The 19,097-nt window shown below is 40.0% G+C and overlaps 1 protein-coding gene across 1 annotated transcript in view; it reads left to right on the top strand.

Moving 5' to 3' along the window:
* Positions 1-19,097, top strand: part of csmd2 (CUB and Sushi multiple domains 2) — a 200,744-nt gene that overhangs the window by 80,238 nt on the left and 101,409 nt on the right. Inside the window, exons 6-11 of the mRNA XM_029514850.1 lie at positions 4,154-4,266; positions 6,143-6,220; positions 8,341-8,428; positions 9,544-9,668; positions 12,452-12,573; positions 17,617-17,720. Coding sequence (XP_029370710.1) covers positions 4,154-4,266; positions 6,143-6,220; positions 8,341-8,428; positions 9,544-9,668; positions 12,452-12,573; positions 17,617-17,720 — 630 coding nt within the window. The remainder of the gene's footprint in view (positions 1-4,153; positions 4,267-6,142; positions 6,221-8,340; positions 8,429-9,543; positions 9,669-12,451; positions 12,574-17,616; positions 17,721-19,097) is intronic.

Raw genomic sequence — 19,097 nt, 5'->3', positions numbered from 1 at the left:
TCAGAATCTTAAGTCAGCTTTTAGCTTTATTGTAGTGTGTTAATGAAAGTTGATTCCAGCTCCAACTGCCCTTTAATTCAAACGGACATTTTCATTTTTCCCTATGGTAAGAAGTTGGGGGGAGTTGACTCTGGTGTTTTGTGTGTATCCCTGGTGGGGAGGGGGGGTGCTATACGCTGTAATCCTTCAGCAGGAGATTTGCCACCAAGGATATGGCAAGTCCCAGTTATGTACTTAAAGCCAGAGGTGATTCTGGCACTCTCTGTTTGACTAGTATCATTCCAATATGCCAGACCCTACATGCATCCCCTCCTTCTGTTAAGTGATAAAACACCCCCCCGAGGCCCGCTGACTCTCTTTATCAGTCCTGCACTTGCCATTGTAAATCAAGGCCAGTGTCACACAGCATGGTTTCCCATTTCCACCTAATTTTCATTATATTATGTAGCCTGCAGGCCACACTGAAACAAAGGAAAGTTAGAATTCCCCTAATGATAGCAATATTTAAAAATGAAAGGGAGAAACCTAATGCCAATAAGGACAAAGGGTGTACATGATGGTATTGATTTGATATATTTATATAGTTTTAAGAGTTTTAAAGACCTGCCTTCTTGAACATCGGTGGTTCCATGAAAGGCAAATAAAGTAACATTACAAATATACTGTATGCTTTAAATATTTGGTTTTCTGCCATTGTTTGTTGTTTTAAAGAATCAGTGTAGTTGAAATTGCTGAGAAGGTTCAGTCTGGTTCTAGAAATGTCTCGGAGCATGCAGAGCATTGCAGCTTGTTGCGTATGGGGCCACATAGCTGCTCTTATCTTATTGAGATTAAAAATATGGTAAATTGTGAAAGAAAAATGAAATTAATCCAAAATCATCATTTCTAAAATATAGCACAGGAAACAAAGGGTAACAAAGCTGGGTAATTGTTGAAGGACACCAGTGAGTGCGTGTGTAACCGGTGTGCTTAGATCTCTGCATTGTGGAGTATAATGGAGGGGATGACCCAAGATCTCATCTGGAGGAACTGAACTTCATATATTAGTGCTCTCTTTGACATCGATTAAATAAAATAAAATAAAAAAGTAAATACATACATCGCAACAATAACAGTGTGCTTCTCCTGTGTGCCTCACAATATCTCTCTACAACTGTGGAATGGGAGGAGACATTTTGGGTCAATGCAGCAATGTCTTCAAATTTTGGTGAACTTTTTAACTTGGTCTAAACCTTGTTTACAAGGCGCAAAACATGAACTCCCTTGCTCATACTGTAGGGATGCATCAATTGATGATGAATTGTTCTTTTACATGTAATTATTGTTTTGATACAAATTATTTCCAAATTTCCACAAATTTTACCGAGACCAAGAAAAACTCACCTCTCTCCCAAGAGTGCACATGAAAGGGGGCTCAGAAGAGCCTCATGGGACAACAGGAGGGAAGGAGGAGTGATACAGGTAGACCGGCAAAGACAATACAACAAGGACGCATAGTAGCCCTTGTTCACTGGTCAAGGAAACCCCAACACAATTAATATGTGAACCCTGGAGACTCTGACAGTGTGGTACAAAAACAAAATAAGTGATAAATTAAAAATGTATACGAAAATTTGACTTATAATTAATTAAGTAAACAAATCACGCTGTTACATGTGACCACTTTGGTCATACAGTTCGGTGTGACCTGAGCAGAAACCAAAACCAGTGACATCTTATTTTTCTTCATGTTCACCTGAATGAGTGAAGTGAGGTTCTTTACTACAAACACGTTTGTAATCAATCCTGCTGCTGCACTGGCCATTTAATGATGCGTTGTATTCCGTTCGTACATCTCCATAATGCACATGGAGGCGTCCTGTGTGGACTCGCGCAGTGAATTTTTCAATTGCAGTGGAAATGCGCTGACCAAATGTTCACACTCATGGTGCGTAGGGTTCATACTTGTCCTACCCTGCTGCTAACATACTCTTCATGACCTTTAAAGAGGTAGTTTGGGCTTGCTGAGAAATTGGAGGAGCGAGAGTGGGAGGCTCTGGGGTTTGTACTGTTAAGCATCCAATAAAAAAACGATATGAAATGAAAAAAGTCCGACTCAAGCTGCAGCATGGAAACCAGTTGGAGATTCAGTGTGCTATTTTTACTTCAACACGGGATTGCCAGAAATGGCAGGGAGTCAATCCCATAGACTTATTAAAAATATCTCACCTTCACAGTCTGGTACAAAAACTCTTTTGGCCTGTGCAGCTAATTTCCCCTTTAACATCTGTACGGGGTTGAAATTTTGTATCTCTCACCTGTTTACATGATCACTAGGTTTGAAAATTTCTGTTAAGCACAGTTCAAAGCTTTACACGCACCCACCATAACACAGTGCTTTTCTGAGGTTGCGTGAAAATCTTATCTTGTTAGGAAACCCCCACCCATATTACCAACCCTGAAAAAAAGGAGAAACAATTAAGGTTTTGGTGGAATATTGTCTTTTCTGATTTCTTCTCAATTTCTGTTTGCAGTGCAGGTGAAAAAGCCAAATCGCAGACATTTTCCTGCCCCATATTTCTGATTCATTTTCTCACTGTCTTTTCCTCACGTGTGGTCTGTTCTACCCAAAACTAATTTCAGGAAGTGTTTCCTACTCTTTCTGCCTCTCACTACAACCCTCCAAGTGAGTCAGTGTTCAGCTTAACTAATAAGATGAACTACTGAACTGTGCAGCTGATAACTTTTTTTAAATTTCATTTTGTCTGTCAATTATATTTATACAGATTTCTATAAATCTGTTTTCATCAAAATAAAAGGGAACATCCAGAAACCTGCTTGCTTTTAATTGAGCCGAGGAGAGTGCTACAGAGCAGTCACGAATCTCCTCATGTTAAAGCTCCTTCCCTCTGTGTGTTTAGAGCTATTATTCTTAGGCCTAATTTTTTGTCCCTGTGACATAACTTCAGCAAAATGTTGTATTCAAAGGGAGAGTGATTATTATTATCTTGCAAAATATGTGTAATTTCTACCGAGTCTTTTTTCCCACACGTTATATTTAACCATGGAGTCAAAAGCTTCCTTTTTTTGTCTGCTATGGTGTCACTGAGGGCTGGATGGAGTCGTACCTTGGTTTGGATCTACTCTACAAAGTGAAGCAGAGGTGGGATTACGTGCACACAGCTGGGGAATTGTAACTTGCTGCTGGGAAGCTGGTCTGAATATGTGCACGAGGGTTTAGGTGCACACACCCACTTGTGTGTAGGAAGGTGTGTGTTTACATATGAAGCATCAATCTGTCCTGAAATAACTCTGGTTTGAACAACTGCAGAAATGTCTGCTAAGCAACCGCCCTCATTAGCATACAGATCAGGAGGTGCTATAAGTGTTTGTGAAATATAATTGACTATTGCCTTTTGCAAAGCAATAAATGGAGTGTCCTTTCCTGCAAATGCCAAAGCTGGTATTTCTCATACCCATTATTTTTACTGGGCAACAATTTGGTCAAGAGTCATTAACATTACAGTTCGCCTTCAGTGTTAGACCCTTCCTTTTAATAGATCTCAAAGGTGTAGCTTTTTAACATCTCTAAGTCTTGGCCACATTAATTTTGAAAAGTTAGTATAATTATCATAAACAAATAAGACGATCATCAGGGAAACTGGCAGGTTCTCCTAGCTTCCACAATACATTGGGAGCCATTGGGCTTGATTTTATTGGAAATCATGATGGATTGCGTAATTGGGTTACGGCGCAAGATAGAAGTACAGGCAGTGCTGCTTTCTTAAAGTAACAGATGATGGCGGGAATCAAATAAGTTTTATTTCATTTATATAGTCATAATGTCATATATCCTCATTCTGTGGATCTTTTACAGTAATTCATGCAGCAGAATATATCTTGCACAGCAAGATTTCATTCCTCTTATGGCACATAAAATTCAATCCAAACCAAACACTTGTGTTAAATATCTGAGATGACTTTGAGGTGACCTGAAACAGACTGATTTATTAGCTGACTCCATGGGCAAAGAAAGCGCCATAGATAATAATGGACGCCTACCTTTAACCCGAAATCATTTGAGTGTACATGGCATGTTACCCAATATTTGAAATCTGCTACATTTGCATCTGCATGTCAATGGCCATTCCCAAACACGTCTCTGTGTCAACAGGTTCACTGGCCCCAACCTTCCTTCACCCATCATTAGCAGCAAGAACTGGCTCCGACTGCACTTTACCTCTGATGGCAACCACAAGCTGAGAGGTTTCAGCGCCCAATACCAAGGTAGGAGACATTCCCAGCTTCTTTATATGACACATCAGATTTTGTTCAAAAAGATCAGCACATTTCCAAAATCCAAAAAAATCTAATGCTAAAATCAGATTGTTAGTTCCACTTGCATGCAAGGAAGGAAATAAATCTCATCACCAACATTCCTGAGATGAAATACAGCTCAACAAAATTCATTTTCCGTTTATTCCAACAACTTTGTATCACATTTATTTAATGTTCTAAGCGGAAGGTGGCTGTGAATTTTGTTCACCACATTCTTGCTCTTAAGGGTGTGAAGTGTGAGAGCTGGTGACCGGTGGAGACTCAACTGAAAAGATAAAGCATCAATATAGCCTCACATCTATAAAGGAAACATCTGCCTCTTAGACTGAAGTCATTCATCTTGTTTCTGATGTAAATGAGCTGGCATTTGTGCAGATGATAAAGCCCCATCTTGATTTAAGATCAACGTTTTGATTGTTTTTAAACTGTACTGGTACCAAGACAAAGTGTTATTTTGGCAGAATAGTTGTGATTGGGGGAAATAAAACAACATAAGATTTGTGGTCTTTATTGGTGTGTTTAAAAAAAAAAAAAAAAAAAAAAAAAACACACACCCACAAACACTCAGACGTACACTGAAGCCTCACTCCCCTGTGCATCCAGTTTCAGTTTCATTACTCTTAGAGGGTTCAGGGGTCAACAGTTGGAAAGGATGAGCAGGAGAAAAAGGATTATATTGTCCACAAAACAAAGGTGATCTCCAAGCATCTCACCTCCAGCTGCCTTCAGGAAATCTCAGAGGCGAGGGAGAAAGGGGAAGTATGAGAGAAAAATAACAAGAGAGAGAGGGATGAAAAACATGGGAAAGGGAAGGCAGTGAACCTATGGGATTACAGGTTCAGTGTTAGATAAACATGTTTAGAAGATCAGAGAGGAATGGGAGACTAATGCTTTAATTAGATTAAACACTGACTCCTTCTCTAACACCCTAACCCAGCCACAACCACCCCACCCCAACCAGCCATTCTCATCATGACAGTGCCCACGCAGCAGCAGCAGCGTGTGTTGCAGTAATGAAATGAATGCTAATAGAATATCTTCCTCAGTGTCCTTCAAACACTAAACAATACCCCTTAGTTCATTTGTGAGAATATGACCCTCCCCCTGCCCCATTTGTAATCAAGATACAAAAAAAAAAAAAAAAAAAAAAAAAAATCAGATGAAGTTATTCATTGTGATCTTTCTTCTTGGCACTCATATTAGCTTTGAATCTAAATGCAGATGAAAATAAGCAAAGGATCAAAACACATTTGCACAAAACAAGTAAAGTTCCATTGTCAAGAGCCATCAAAGTAATTAAACAGGGTGAGTGTGAAGGGCTACACAGGAAGTGCTGATGGTGTTTTTGAAATTGAATAAATATGCATTTTGATGAGCCTCTTACTTTGCAGCTAGTGATGACTTCGCCTGGCTTTTTTTTCTGCCATTATCAGGAATCTCAGTCATTTAAATCCCATGTTTTCACTGTATTGAAATGAGCAGGATTGCTCACATACCTTTGTCCTCGAATAATCAAATAATGTTGTTCCCTGTTCATTTTACAAGATTGAAAGAACATTGTACTGTATATTGTACACTGTGGGCACTCACCAGTGTAAACCTATTAGACAAATGCAAGTTGTTTATTCTTTCAAGGTAAAATGTTGGATTTTACTGTCATAAAAAGAAGAGCATTACTGTCAACATAGCTGAAGTGTGGGCAATGATGTATGACACTGTAAATTATATCGTACCTGCTGCTGACTTTTACCACCACGGCAACGTGTGGGTGTCGCTATGGCACTTTTCTGCTGTCTCATGTCTTGTGTTTCTCTCTGCTCAACAGTGAAGAAGATGACTGAACTTAAGTCCCGAGGTGTAAAGATGTTGCCTAGCAAAGACAACCACCACAAGATATCAGTGTGTAAGTCACCAACTGCCTCCCGTCTTTTGTAAATAAACTGGACTGAAATGGATAGTTTTACTTATTTAATTCAGACGGCACTGAGCCATCGAGTAAGAAAATGAGAGAATGATTGAGGGAAACGCTGGCATGCAACTGAATACACTGTGTTCGAGGTGAAAAGCCTTGGAAATGTCATCAGTTGTCTGCTGTACTAACTGTAGAGTGGGACCCATGGTGATCATGGCATTACTGCGTTTCTTTCTAAGGCCTTTAACAATTTTGCTCAAGGATAAGCAGCAAGTTTTGCCACAGCAGGGAATAAATGTTAGACTTAACAGTTTAAAAAAAAAAAAAAAAAGAAAATAAAAAAGAATAGTGCCTCAAGGGTCTGTACAAGAAAAAGCAACCTGTTGATGCCTGTTGTGTGCAGGTAGCATCTTTTCACCTTTGTCAACTCTTTCTCTGACTATTGAAAGATGAGCCAACACAAAGGTTGTGCTAGAGATGCCGTTCTAATGGCTAATGGACACGAGTAATTGCATTTGTTTCTCTTCTCGCCATGGCAGCTTCCCTTGTCCTCTCTGAGCCGCTGTGAGATCTCTGTTCATTATCCCATTTTAAGTTCTTTGAACATCTGGGATATCAACAGTTTGGCAGCAATGAGTCATCTGACTAGAGTGGTGCAGATAGATGGATGGTAAAGGGTTTAAGAACAATACGTGGAACAAAAAAGAGGTGCATTACTGCTAATCCTGCCTCAAGGCCACTTTTACTTCATTTTATCCACTTCTACCTCCCAATTTATCCTCTGCTTTTAATCTATCTGCCTCTTAAAGAATCACTTCTTTCCTTTTATTTGCGTTGCCTTAATGCTTTATATTTTGACTTTACCTTTACCTAACATTATTTGAGTGCTTGTGGCCCTTAAGGGTAAGACTGAATAACATTAATCACTTTTTTTTTTTTTTTTTTTTACAGAAACTGTAAAATGGATTAAAATCTGAACAAATAATTTCTCTTTATAAATATATGCAAGCTTCACATAACATGGAAAAATGGCTTATCAATCAGATTCGGATCAATCAACTGTTTCATGTGAAAGTGAGAAATTACGCTGTCTATAAATATGAGAATCGACCTGACATTCACGGTCTCCTCATCTATTTATTCAATGGTAATCTTTTACCTGTGTCATCCTTTCTATCTTCCTTCTTTTTGTTTTATTTCCATCTCATTGCTTACACCAGTGGGGTTTCCACTTGATGGGCTCCGTCCTCGTTGGCCAAGTTTTTATTTGACCTGTTTAAAGCACTTTGTCTCCTGCTATTTCGCATAACATGTTCTTGGCTTAATAAAAATGTTAAGCAGGTCAACATGTACACTAAATGAGTTGATACATGCAAGTGTGCCATGCAAATATCAGGAACCGTTAACACACTATTTTTATTTATTTTTTTGTTTGTTTCTTTCGTTCTTTCTTTCAACTTTAAATTTGTACCCTAAAGTGATTAAGCTGCATTAAATGAAAGAAAGCAACAAAAACACTTTAATAAAAATGGGCCATGGAATAGCTGATTTACTTTTCATGTGACCTTTGGAAATTTGTGAAAAGCCTTGCATTAATTCATTTGTTAGATGGATTTATCCAAACCAGCTTACAAGCGAGGAACATCATTGATGTTTCAGCAGTATTGTTGTGTATACTACAGTAAGTGCAACATCTATTCAGTTAGTTCAAAGAGATTGGGTTAAGAGCACCCAAAGTGCTTAGTAAGAGCTAGTTAGACATGTTAGACTGAGGTGGTGCTCTAAGGTAAGAGGTTTTTGATGATGGAGAGGGAAGCACTTGTTCCACCATCAGGGAAGCACAGGTGAGAACAGCAGGGGCATGACAAGGAACCTTCACATGGACATCCAACCAACAATCCTTTGTATCCTGCCACTTGTCAACTGTATGTCCAATCTAATGCCCCCTTTCTAGAATATACCAACATTTATAGACTCCTTGAAATGCATGCCCATTTTTCTGAACGCACCAAAGTGGAACATTTGACATTTGACATTTGAAGGAACAACCTTTTGTCTGTTTTAGGTTTGCTGTCCTACCTTCATTTGCTCTCTTATTTTTTCCCCATAAGTGTCCCAGATGGGTGTCGCCCAAGGACACAACATGTGTCCAGATCCAGGGATCCCTGATCGAGGAAAAAGAAAAGGCTCAGACTTCAGGTAAATGCAAGTGAGGAAGGATTTCAGGCCCAATTAATGAAGTGTCAAATGTAACTGAAGAGATGATTCCTGATCAACAACAGGCTGAATGACATGACATTATTGGCTGGCAAATACAATTATGAAGTGACTGTTGAAATGCATGCATTAGCTTTTATGTATAGCTTTACTAATGTATACTGGCATGAGCTGGGATGAATATTTAGCTTAGCTTTTCTTTTTTTTTCTTTTTTTCTTTTTTTTTTTTTGCAGCTGTTGCATCAATTAGCTTCATTTTTAACATTCAGCGGGACTATGGTTTTTATGTTTGCTGTTAAGATTTAGTTTCACATTAAGTGTAATTTTTTATTTTTATTTTTTTTCCCTTTAGTTTGTCTTGCTTCAAAATGAAATACCAGAGTTTTAATTACTTCCAATAGTTCCTTGGGAGTAGTAAATTGTAGCTTCTTGTTTTTGTCTCCAGTTTATAAATGTTTACAGTTTGCTATTTTAATGAAGGGCCAGACTTTATTAATAAGTGGATTTCACAATGTCTGCAATGAAATTGTTCTTTTTAAAATTCAGTCCCCAGCATTTCTCCGAAAATGAGCACCCAGTACATTGTTAATGACTTTAACTTTGTTCACAGTTGAGTTTTAATATAGGAACACTATTGGGTGCTATAATAAAATCAGGTACTGCATCTTGAAATGGGCTCCTGCAGATAGAACATTACCTAAAGTCATGCCCCATAAAGCCACTGAAACCAAACCAGATAGAGTAATGCGTACACTAAAACAAATATGCTACCATTTGCGCCACTGCACACTAATAGGCTGCCTCTGTGGGATGGTGATATTACTGGTGGGATTATGGAGCTTCATTCCTGTCAGAGTCATTGGTCTCTATCACTCGTCAACTGTAATATGGACAAATAGGTGACATCCATCTCCTGCAATGCTTCATTCCTGGAAAATCACAGCTGGGAAGACTCACATTTATATATTTGTGTTGTTGGAGTTTTTTGTTGTTGTTGTTGTTGTTTACCTTTTACTTCGCCTGCACTATCACTCTCTCTGCTAAATAGTGTTTTTAACAGCAAAGTTCTGTCTGCTTTTCCTACAATCCAACTGCAGACGAGGCGCAACAGTCCATTTCTCCTGTGATGAGGGTTATGAACTGCAGGGCTCAAAAAGCATCAGTTGCCTCAGAGTGACGGACAGCTACGTCGGCTGGAGTGACGATCGGCCCATATGCAGAGGTAAGGACTGACGTGGGTTGTCCGTCTACACACACATACTGTATAATGGAGGTAGCCTGAATATGACCTCCATTTATATTTCCATACGGAGAAACCTGACAGTGATGTGTTCGCCTGTCAGTCTGGTGTCATTTTGTGCAGAGACTCAGTCCGTGCTCTTCTTTTCTATGTTAGTGATTCTATTTACCATTTTTACCTTGATTAGCCTGACATTGGCCTTTAACCAGCATCCTTTAGTTTCATGCTGTTTAGCTGCTCTGGTGCAGTGATGCCCATCGGTCATCATGTATGACAGGCAGGGAAAATAGTCAGACTCCCTGTAAATGGAATACCCACCATTACTTTAGCATTTCATTTTATTAGATAAGAACTCCAGCTGCAAAATTTATTTAAAGCATTGTGTTCTGTTTAGTTTTTTGTTTTTCCAGACTGATTTTAGATTCAGTTGAACCTGTATGAAAGCACTCTCTTCTGTAGATAGAAACAGTCAATTTAAGCATCTTTGATCAGATAAGGGTTTATGCTAGAGATGATTTTTAAATACTGACTCTGCTCTTGTTAAGGACATATTTAAGCCAAGGGATTCAAAATCTCCTTTCTCGTTTTTCTTCTGAAAGTACCTGCAATCCATGTGTTTTTAATGACCGTGTGTCAAACGACAGTGTGAAAACACTGTGATAACAATCCTGTAATCACTGACACTGACGTGTTCATAAATCACCACTTTAGCAAGTACATTGACAGAACTGAAGTTGTCTTTGATGCAAGTTAGTCATCAACAGTAAGGCATGATTTTGTCCACTATATAGATATTAATGTATGATGCTTGATATTTCATCCCCTTTAACATGAGCTGCAGATCAGTTTTCCACTGAAATTAATTTCCTCTCAAAAATCCAATTCCCCCCATCCTTTATTTGGTCTTAGACCAATCCTACTTTGGCAATACTGTGTGAAGAATTGTGTGGTTGTGCTTCATCTTAACTAAGACACAGTCAGTAAAAAAAAAATAAAATAAAAAGAGATGCATCAGACCTTGATGAAGGCCTAGCTCTGACACGTGTCTCCTCCTTTTTTTTTTTTTTCTTTGAACTAAAAAAGAGTCTCAAAAAAAAGTGATGGAGCCTTTGTGAGTGCAGGCCATTGTATCACCTGCTGTCTGCTGTTTTTCCGTTTTTTAGTTTTATGTAAAGACAGACTCAAGATTGACGTAAGCCCTGCTGTGATGTCAGGGAAATTGCCCTTTAAAAATATCACATTCCATCATACCATTTAACCTTTTGTTAAAGTGCTTTTGTTCTTGCCGTTTTTTTTTTTTAATGGAGATAAAGCGCCATCCAGGAATAATTGAAGATCCTTAACCAAAATTAGTATTAGTCATCAGTAAAGTGAACAGCACAATCATTAGCACAGAGACAGGAAAAAAAAAATGTTGTCATTGGCAGATTTGTTCTGTGGATTCAAAATTCAATCCTTTTACTCTCCAGTCACACTGAACTATTGTGATTCTTCTTCGTTATGGATTTCGATCACTGGTCATCCTGCTGCACTTTGTTGTGTCACCCAACTCAAAGGATGAGCTGTGATCACGTGGATTAAAAAAAATAGTGGATATGATTACTTGGCTCTGCTGTATTATTTTTCTTAAGGTCACCCTCTCTGTCAGACTTTCTTTATTCTCCCGTTAACTTCGCCAAAGTTGTTTTTACAATTTAGTAGGAGTGATTTGGCTGGGGGTGGAGAGTAGAGTCAAAGAGTGGGGCTCAAACACCCAGAGGACATCTCTTAAACATAACTCATTAAAATCCAGGTAGAGGGTTCAAGCCCTTTCAAAAACTTTGAGGTTGCCCTCCATATATGTGCATGCGTACAGACTCACTTCACTTAAATTACTCATTAGAAATTCATCTTTAATTTGAGTGGGTGTAAAACAGATCTGTCATGCAGACACCCTCGGGACTTGGTAAGAAAAGTTACAATGTCCTCTAAAACATGGTTTCCGAACTGCTCACCTTCTATTTTTCACGGTAATATGCAGTTTCTTTTCAGTTTTATCCGTGTTTATCGCCATGATAAGGGTTTCAATAAGCAATGCTTCAGAGCTATCCGACCTCATTAGCAGCTGTGTTTTGCGTATTACGAGCCATTTTAACAAAAACTGCAGAAGATTGATAAAGATGGTCTGATATCATCTAGTTTGTTTTATTGTTATAATACATTACACAGCCCGCCAATATTTACAAAAAGATCTTCCAGTGTAGTTTAGATTTGTGTGATTTATGGGTTTGATTGAATCTCTTTTCATGGTGCTACACTAAATTGGCAAGTCAAGTGTTTAGAGAGAGCTTTGTGGAAGATTTTGTTTAGATGGCTCTTTACTCTTTCTAATTTCCCAACCACTTGGCAAACAGTTTCAGCTTTCATACGTGAAGCTTGCTTGCGGTTCAGTGAAACACTTAAAGACCTGAATGTTTAAAAAAAGAAAGTCTTTTGAATGGCTGCACAGCTGTATTTTTCAGTTTTCATCATTAGGATGCTGTTAAGGCTTCTGTACTGTATACTTCTTGGTAAAGACTGTGTCTTGAACACCCCCGCAGGTTGTTTTAGAACAGAGCACAGCAAACAAGGAAATAGGAAGTGTATATAATATACAAGGCAAAATAAACAGTTGTCAATATGACTAATAAGAAATTTTCAGGTGGAGGTTGAAATGATTCATCACTGTGTCTGAACTAAGTTTTCATGGAACACACGTCTTCCTCTCGCTGTGTCGTCCTCTGTAGCGCCGATGTGTGGAGGTCAGTTGAGAGGACCCAGTGGTGTCATCACATCCCCAAACTACCCGGTGCAATACGACAACAATGCCAACTGCACTTGGGTCATCACAGCCACAGACGCATCAAAGGTAGGAAATCATGAAATGTGGGGATTAAAGCACCAGGATGCTAATTTAGCTTTGGAATAGTGATTTCCTGGACCAGCAATCTCTTAAAAGTGGCGCGTTTAAACAGTTGACCGGTGTATCTGCACCTGTTATGGAGGAACTCTTAGAGGAGGCTCTTCCTCACACACGACTCATTTCATACTTTTATAATTGCAAAAGGATTTTCAGGGGGTGGCTAAACACACCATGTGACACAAGCCCTCCCATGGAAAAATGTGAGCGATAAGGGAAATTGAAGGAAAGAGCATGGTGGAGTTGATCCAACAGAGGACAAAGAGAGTTGTTAGAAATGCCTGTGGTGAGGGAGAGAAGAAAGCTTAAAAAAAAAAAAAAAATACCTGACAGAAGAGTAATGGAGTGGTTTTGAGAGCATGCTCAGGATATCATGGAAGTGTCATAGCCATTCAGTTCAGCCCATTGACTTTGGAGTTGTGTTCAAGGCTGCCTAGCTGCTTCTGTGCCAAATATCCTTCTCTGAACTCAAACATAATTGTTTTACAAATGTGCTCTCTTATTACTCTGCACAGAACGAAGGCTGTGTGAGGTGAGATGGGAAGCAGGAGGGGGTGGGGTGATACAACACATATCCATCCAACCCCATGATTTGTGCCTGCATACACACACACACAGACACCTTTGGGTATACTCAGCGGGAAGCCTGCTGAAACAGACAACAGTGCTTTGGGTTTTCTCTCACTCTGAGTCCAGTTCAGATGAAGATGAAACAAGGCTGTTCGCTCCATTTAGAGCTGGGATGGGTTTCTATTCCCACCCATCCGCACTGACCCAAGCAGAGAAGATGTTAGGTCAGGCCAAGCTGCATAGGCAGGTATCATGACTTGTGTGTTCTTGACAAGCAGAGCTCTTTTGTAACATCTTGAAGTCAATGAAGTCAGCAAAGTGTTTTTCTGTCAGAACAGAAAAACACTTTCACAGAGGTCTGCATTCCAAAACAAGCCAAAAAGTCAAAAGGTGCTGACAGGAATGGCAAATAATATAAAGTGTGTGTGTGTCTGGGGATACAACGATATTCAATATTTTATTGAACCGTTCAACACGTCCTGTTCGGTTCGATACACAAAGGCGAACAATGAGACTTCATCAAAACCTGGTACCACTGCTCTGTTAGTGCCGCCTTCAGAGCCAATCAGAGCTCAAAGAATTTCCCAGGAGCCAATCAGCGCTCGGCATGCAAATACCGCAAAAGCGAGTGAACGGGAGTCGGAAAGAAGGTTTGAAATGGCGCCGTTGTGTCAACCGATTCGGTTCCCCTTGATGCTGATTTACTGCTGAATCGTGCGTAGGTGCTATGTTACCGTGCGTACTTAAAGAAGAAACGTGGTGATACACACCAGGTAATAATACGACCAAGCTATATGATGTAGAATGACCCGATCATTACCGAGAATTAATCCAGGTAGGATAAGGATTATACATCGCGGCCGTATTCTTAACTGGAACACGTACATACATGGCCACGACGTATAATCCTCATCCTACCTGTATTATTTCTCCACAACGATCGGGTCATTCTATATCATACATCGTGGCCGTATTATTACCTGGAACACGCATTAGCTTGTAGCCAGAGTTTGGATGTCTTCTGTGGACATCACTTACAACAACACGGTCCAACTCCTCATCACAGAATACAGGTCTGTCTGCCTGCACACACACACACACACACACAAAAAACATTAACAACGAGTAATGTCGCGGTCCTTGTGTGTGTTGTTGTGTCTGAAGCGGTGGAGTACTTCTAAATTTTGCGGTCAATCTTTGTGCAAAAATAAAGCCAACATGTTAAATAAATTCATCTGCCCCCCCACGTCACTTTCTCTGTGACCTGACTGCAGCTGGAGCCCTCTCCGTCTCCTCCTTTCTGATGGAGCTCCCAAACTCAGCTGTTTCTGTCAAAGATAACGTTTTGTGTTGGGCTTTAATACAAGCTAGGCTAATGGACGTTAGCATTAGAGCTGGACAGTTAGCTTACGTTACAAGCTAACGGCCCTGTTTCTTAACTTGCTCTACGTTTCTCGTCCCAAATTCACCGTCACAACCTTTTAAAAAAACATTTGTATAGAAAATTTCTCAACCCTTTATTTTCGTATTCTTCTTTCTTTTCCTTTCTGATCACTGGACTGATGCTGACTGGACATTTTCCTACCGCACTTCAGACAACAGGCTAGCATAGCAACAGTAACCAGTGGGGGCGGGGCTTAGCGAAGGATCGGTGGCCATTTGTTGTGGGGGGGAGTTACAGTTAGGAAGAATATACTGAAATCTTTCACTAAAATAGTTCATCTCAGTGGGTGACTTGTTCGCTTTACTGGTTCACTCTGTCTCCAGTCGGGTCTCGGTCCCTAGGTCTGGTTCGGCCTAGGTCCTGGGGGGGGCGCCGTATCTGCATTAGCCCAGTCCATTACTCGCAACCAATGAACTCAGTAGACACGTTCAGGTGCCGACACCGGGAATTGACCTTTACATACATATTCAACATTACATACATTTAGGGTTACAGTAAGTCATACAATCACCATTACGTTTACATTTACTTCATGTATACATATTAACATTATCATCACTAACCCCCGGGGGTTGCATTACATTATACATTCACATACCCTACCCGGGAATCGAACCCCTCCCACCTAGGTGCGGGGCGGCAGCATTACTGCTGCTGGAGTTGTAGCATACATTTGCGTTACTTCAACATTTCACATTTATGTCACCTGACCTAACCGTGATGACGTGCCGCATGCAGCATGCTAACCAGTTAGCTAGCAGTCCATTTCGACGCGACTAACTAGTGTAAGTGATCCGGCAGTGAGGTTTGCTTAACGTAGGCTACTCTCTCACAGATATGCTAGCTGGCATCCATTTACACAAAGAATGGCCGAACAAATGCATTCTCAATTTATTTTGTTATATAATAAATACCATACCAGTAACCTACACATTGGCTTGTTCCATTGCGCTTTCCGTTCACCCAGCTGTGTTTCTATTTGCATTTCTTCTTTAAGTACGCACGGTAACATAGCAACTACGCACGACTCAGCACTAAATCAGCGTAAAGGGGAACAGGAACCCGGGGGGAACCAAATCGGTTGACACACTGTCCCCTTACAACACCGGATTTAGCGTCAACAAACAAAACGCGGTGTGCAAACGTTGGCTTGCAGCTATCGAATACTCTGTAGGTGATACAAGCACTACCCTCAAGTGTGCAGGTTGTTGGACTATTTTGAATTGATGCTGCACTTTGTGTCATGTTCACATTTTGTTGATTGTATTTGTAGCAGTTAAGTAGTTTCTATGAGTGGGCTAAAATTTAGTTAATTTTGAGATACTACACTTTCTATTTGATATTGCCTGTTTTTTGGTAAAGAGCACGCAAGATGCTCCCTTCATGACACATTTTGTGGTTTAACTTCTGCAAATAGAATATCGGAGAAGGGTTAGCGCAGATGTACTGAAGTAGTTTCTTATTATGGTGGCTACAATAACGTTTGCTGTTTATTTTTTGCTCAGTTTTTTTATGGAAGGGTTTTACTTTGTTATAATCAAGTGATATATCTGTGCTAGCTTTTAATGTTTTTACATGCAATATATTGCCTTTCCTCGAGAGCAGTTTTATAATAAGATATCGAAACCGTACCGTTACCCAAAAACCGTGATGCACACCAAACCGTGGGAAAACTACTTGCATACCTAATACACACACACACGTTACATACACTCATCACGGGACTGAATTTCCTTCATTTGTTCTTGAATTATTATTTTTGAACCATTCTTTTTCTGGGGTGGAATGATTACACAACGTGAATCTTCAATGATTGTTAAAAAGAAGCATTTGATCTGTCGGATGTTTGTCTCATCTGCACAGGGTCAAAATTATACGTGCAGGCTCAAATATTTACATACAGCCCCACTAATACAGTATGTGATTAAATGTCCCTTGGCAAGTTTCACACTTCCACACACCTCCTGTGATTGCTTTTTGTTGGTGTTTGTTTATTCCTTCCCCCTCTGTGCCTCACTTGTTGGCCGGCACGTGTGAGATGCATTTGTGCTATGAAACTTATTTATCGAATGATCGGACCTATTTAGCCTACACGCCATCCATCTCTTTTCTCCACCCTGGCAATTTTCATTATACACTGGGTTTAACATAGGACAGAATGCAATTTGCATTTATATAAGCTTTTTCATTAGGCCTTGCTCTCACAGCCCTCTGAAAACATTAAGAATTTGGCGGAAATCTGTGGCAGCTAATTCTAAGTAGGGCAAAGAAAGCCTTTCCTTTACTTGCTTTGCCATTTTATTTATATTCTAGTCTCCCATACCCCTCGCTACACACACACACTTTTTTTTTCTTCAGCAGCATTTGGCATTATTATAATCAAATTTTGTTTTGTCTTAACTTCAGACAAATTTGGCTGTCTTTCTTAATCTCACTTGTCCCAAATTACCATAGAAAGGAGATGAAGTGAGTAGGTGTGTTGTTGTTGCCTTTTTTTTTTTTTTTAAATCATTAATCTTTGAAAACTTCTGTGTCCCCTTCACAATGGATGTATTCACCTTGTGGACTGCTACAAGTCCCCTGCCACATCTCTCTTGTGTACTTAAAGTCATTCTCAGTCTGGTTAAATAGGCCACAAATGCATGTGCAACCTGCTGATTTGATGAGCAAGGAGTAGGGGTCATGGAGACCATCTGGGACGCAATCAAATATTTGATTAAGGGGAAATAGTTTATTATCACTGGGCAGAAAGTCAAATACTCATATAGTCATGCATATGAGTATTTACAAGAAAAGAAATGAATAGACAACAGTAAAACACAGACGTACTCAATAGAATCCACAGAGCCGGGGACATGGATGATAGATTGATGAATGGAAAGTCACAGATGGGATGGGGTCTCTCCTCTGCACCTGGTAAAGGAACATTCAAGTGTCTGTTGCTTATGGTCTTGGAAATGGTTGTCTTGGTCGTCCAGGTGATCAAGCTGACGTTTGAGGATTTTGACCTGGAGAGAGGCTATGACACCCTGACAGTGGGAGATGGCGAGGTGGTGGGAGACCAGAAGACCATCTTCCACGTGTGAGTGACTCCTTTGACCTCAATCCTTTCGCCTTTAATCTTCCGTCTGTTCTCTTCACTTTTCCTGGCTTTTACTTTGCACCCTCTTCTCTTGGAGTCATTTTCATTTCTCCTACTCATGTCCCATGTAATCACATTCTGTCTTTCTCTTTCTCGTTCCTCTCCACCTTTCTCCCTTTCTGGCACCTCTTGCCTTTTTCGCCCTCTTCCTCCACTCGTCGGCTCCCATCAGCATCCCTCTCTCTTCCCTCACCCCTCCAGCCTTTTCCTCTCTGTTGTACTGTTTCCCTTTCATTTCATCACCACCTGATGCAGTAGTGCATGAAAAATAGATGTCGCACCACATTGTCAATCATCTCTCTTTTCAATGTTAAAAACAAGATCACAGCCATGTGGTGCAACATTGCGAACTGAATATTGATGCTCCCTAATGGAGTTTGTGATAGCAGATGCTTCATAACAATTCACAGGCTGTTGTTATTAATTGTGCCAAATTTACCACGTTAATAAAAGTTTTTACTGATCAATTTTTATGTGAGGCTGCCTCCCCAGGTTCCACTGGGGAGAGGGGGGAGATAAATACGTGAAAGGTTTGTGGAGGAGGAGTTTGTTGATGAGGGAAGATCATTTTCACTTTATTCTTGTGCACCTGCACACACTTTAACAACACACAAACACTTAAGATAGCTTAATCTGTTCATTTAAGGACTTCCTCTTCTTTTATGGATTTTTTTATGATATGAAAGAAGAGTGAGCAATTCTGTCATTGAGATTGGACGCTCTCTCGCACACGGACAAACTAGAACAATTTAGGGCCAGAGAATATACTGCAGCTATCAGCGCTGTTTAACTCGGGACTATATTTTCCAGAATCAGTGGTGCAGGCAAGCGTGTGCAGGGTGTAGGGAATTATCTCTTTTGTAACTTTAAGGTCAGAGGCACGTAACCCGACAGCAGCACAGTCATAAATGTGCTGGTTAATCACAATGAGTCACAACCAATCAAATCCCCTCTTTTCCTTCACTTGAACAACTCTGTCGACTGGCATACATAATTGTCTTGAGCAGATAGACTACCCAAAACAGGCCTCTGACAAGAACAGTGTTTTGGGCAGCGTTTAGCTTGCAAGATGATTATCCGGCAGTCACAAGCCAAAGGTCATTGATATTACAGCAGCAAAAAACAGTATTTATGATGTTTAGATAAAGGTAATTTTGTCGGTCAATCAGGCAGAAGAAGAAGTGGTTATGGACAATTGGTGAAGGAGTCCCAATATTACATGACAAGTCTGTGTAAGATTAAATGCAAAAGCTGTATGGTGTTCTCTATCAGCACACTACATATTGAGTTTTTCCTAACCCATATACAGAGAAAAGT

Source organism: Echeneis naucrates, chromosome 11 (genome assembly GCF_900963305.1).
Source record: "Echeneis naucrates chromosome 11, fEcheNa1.1, whole genome shotgun sequence".
Lineage (NCBI taxonomy): Eukaryota > Metazoa > Chordata > Actinopteri > Carangiformes > Echeneidae > Echeneis > Echeneis naucrates.
The sequence above is the reverse complement of the archived record's forward strand: the minus strand, read 5'-3'. Positions and strand labels throughout refer to the sequence as shown.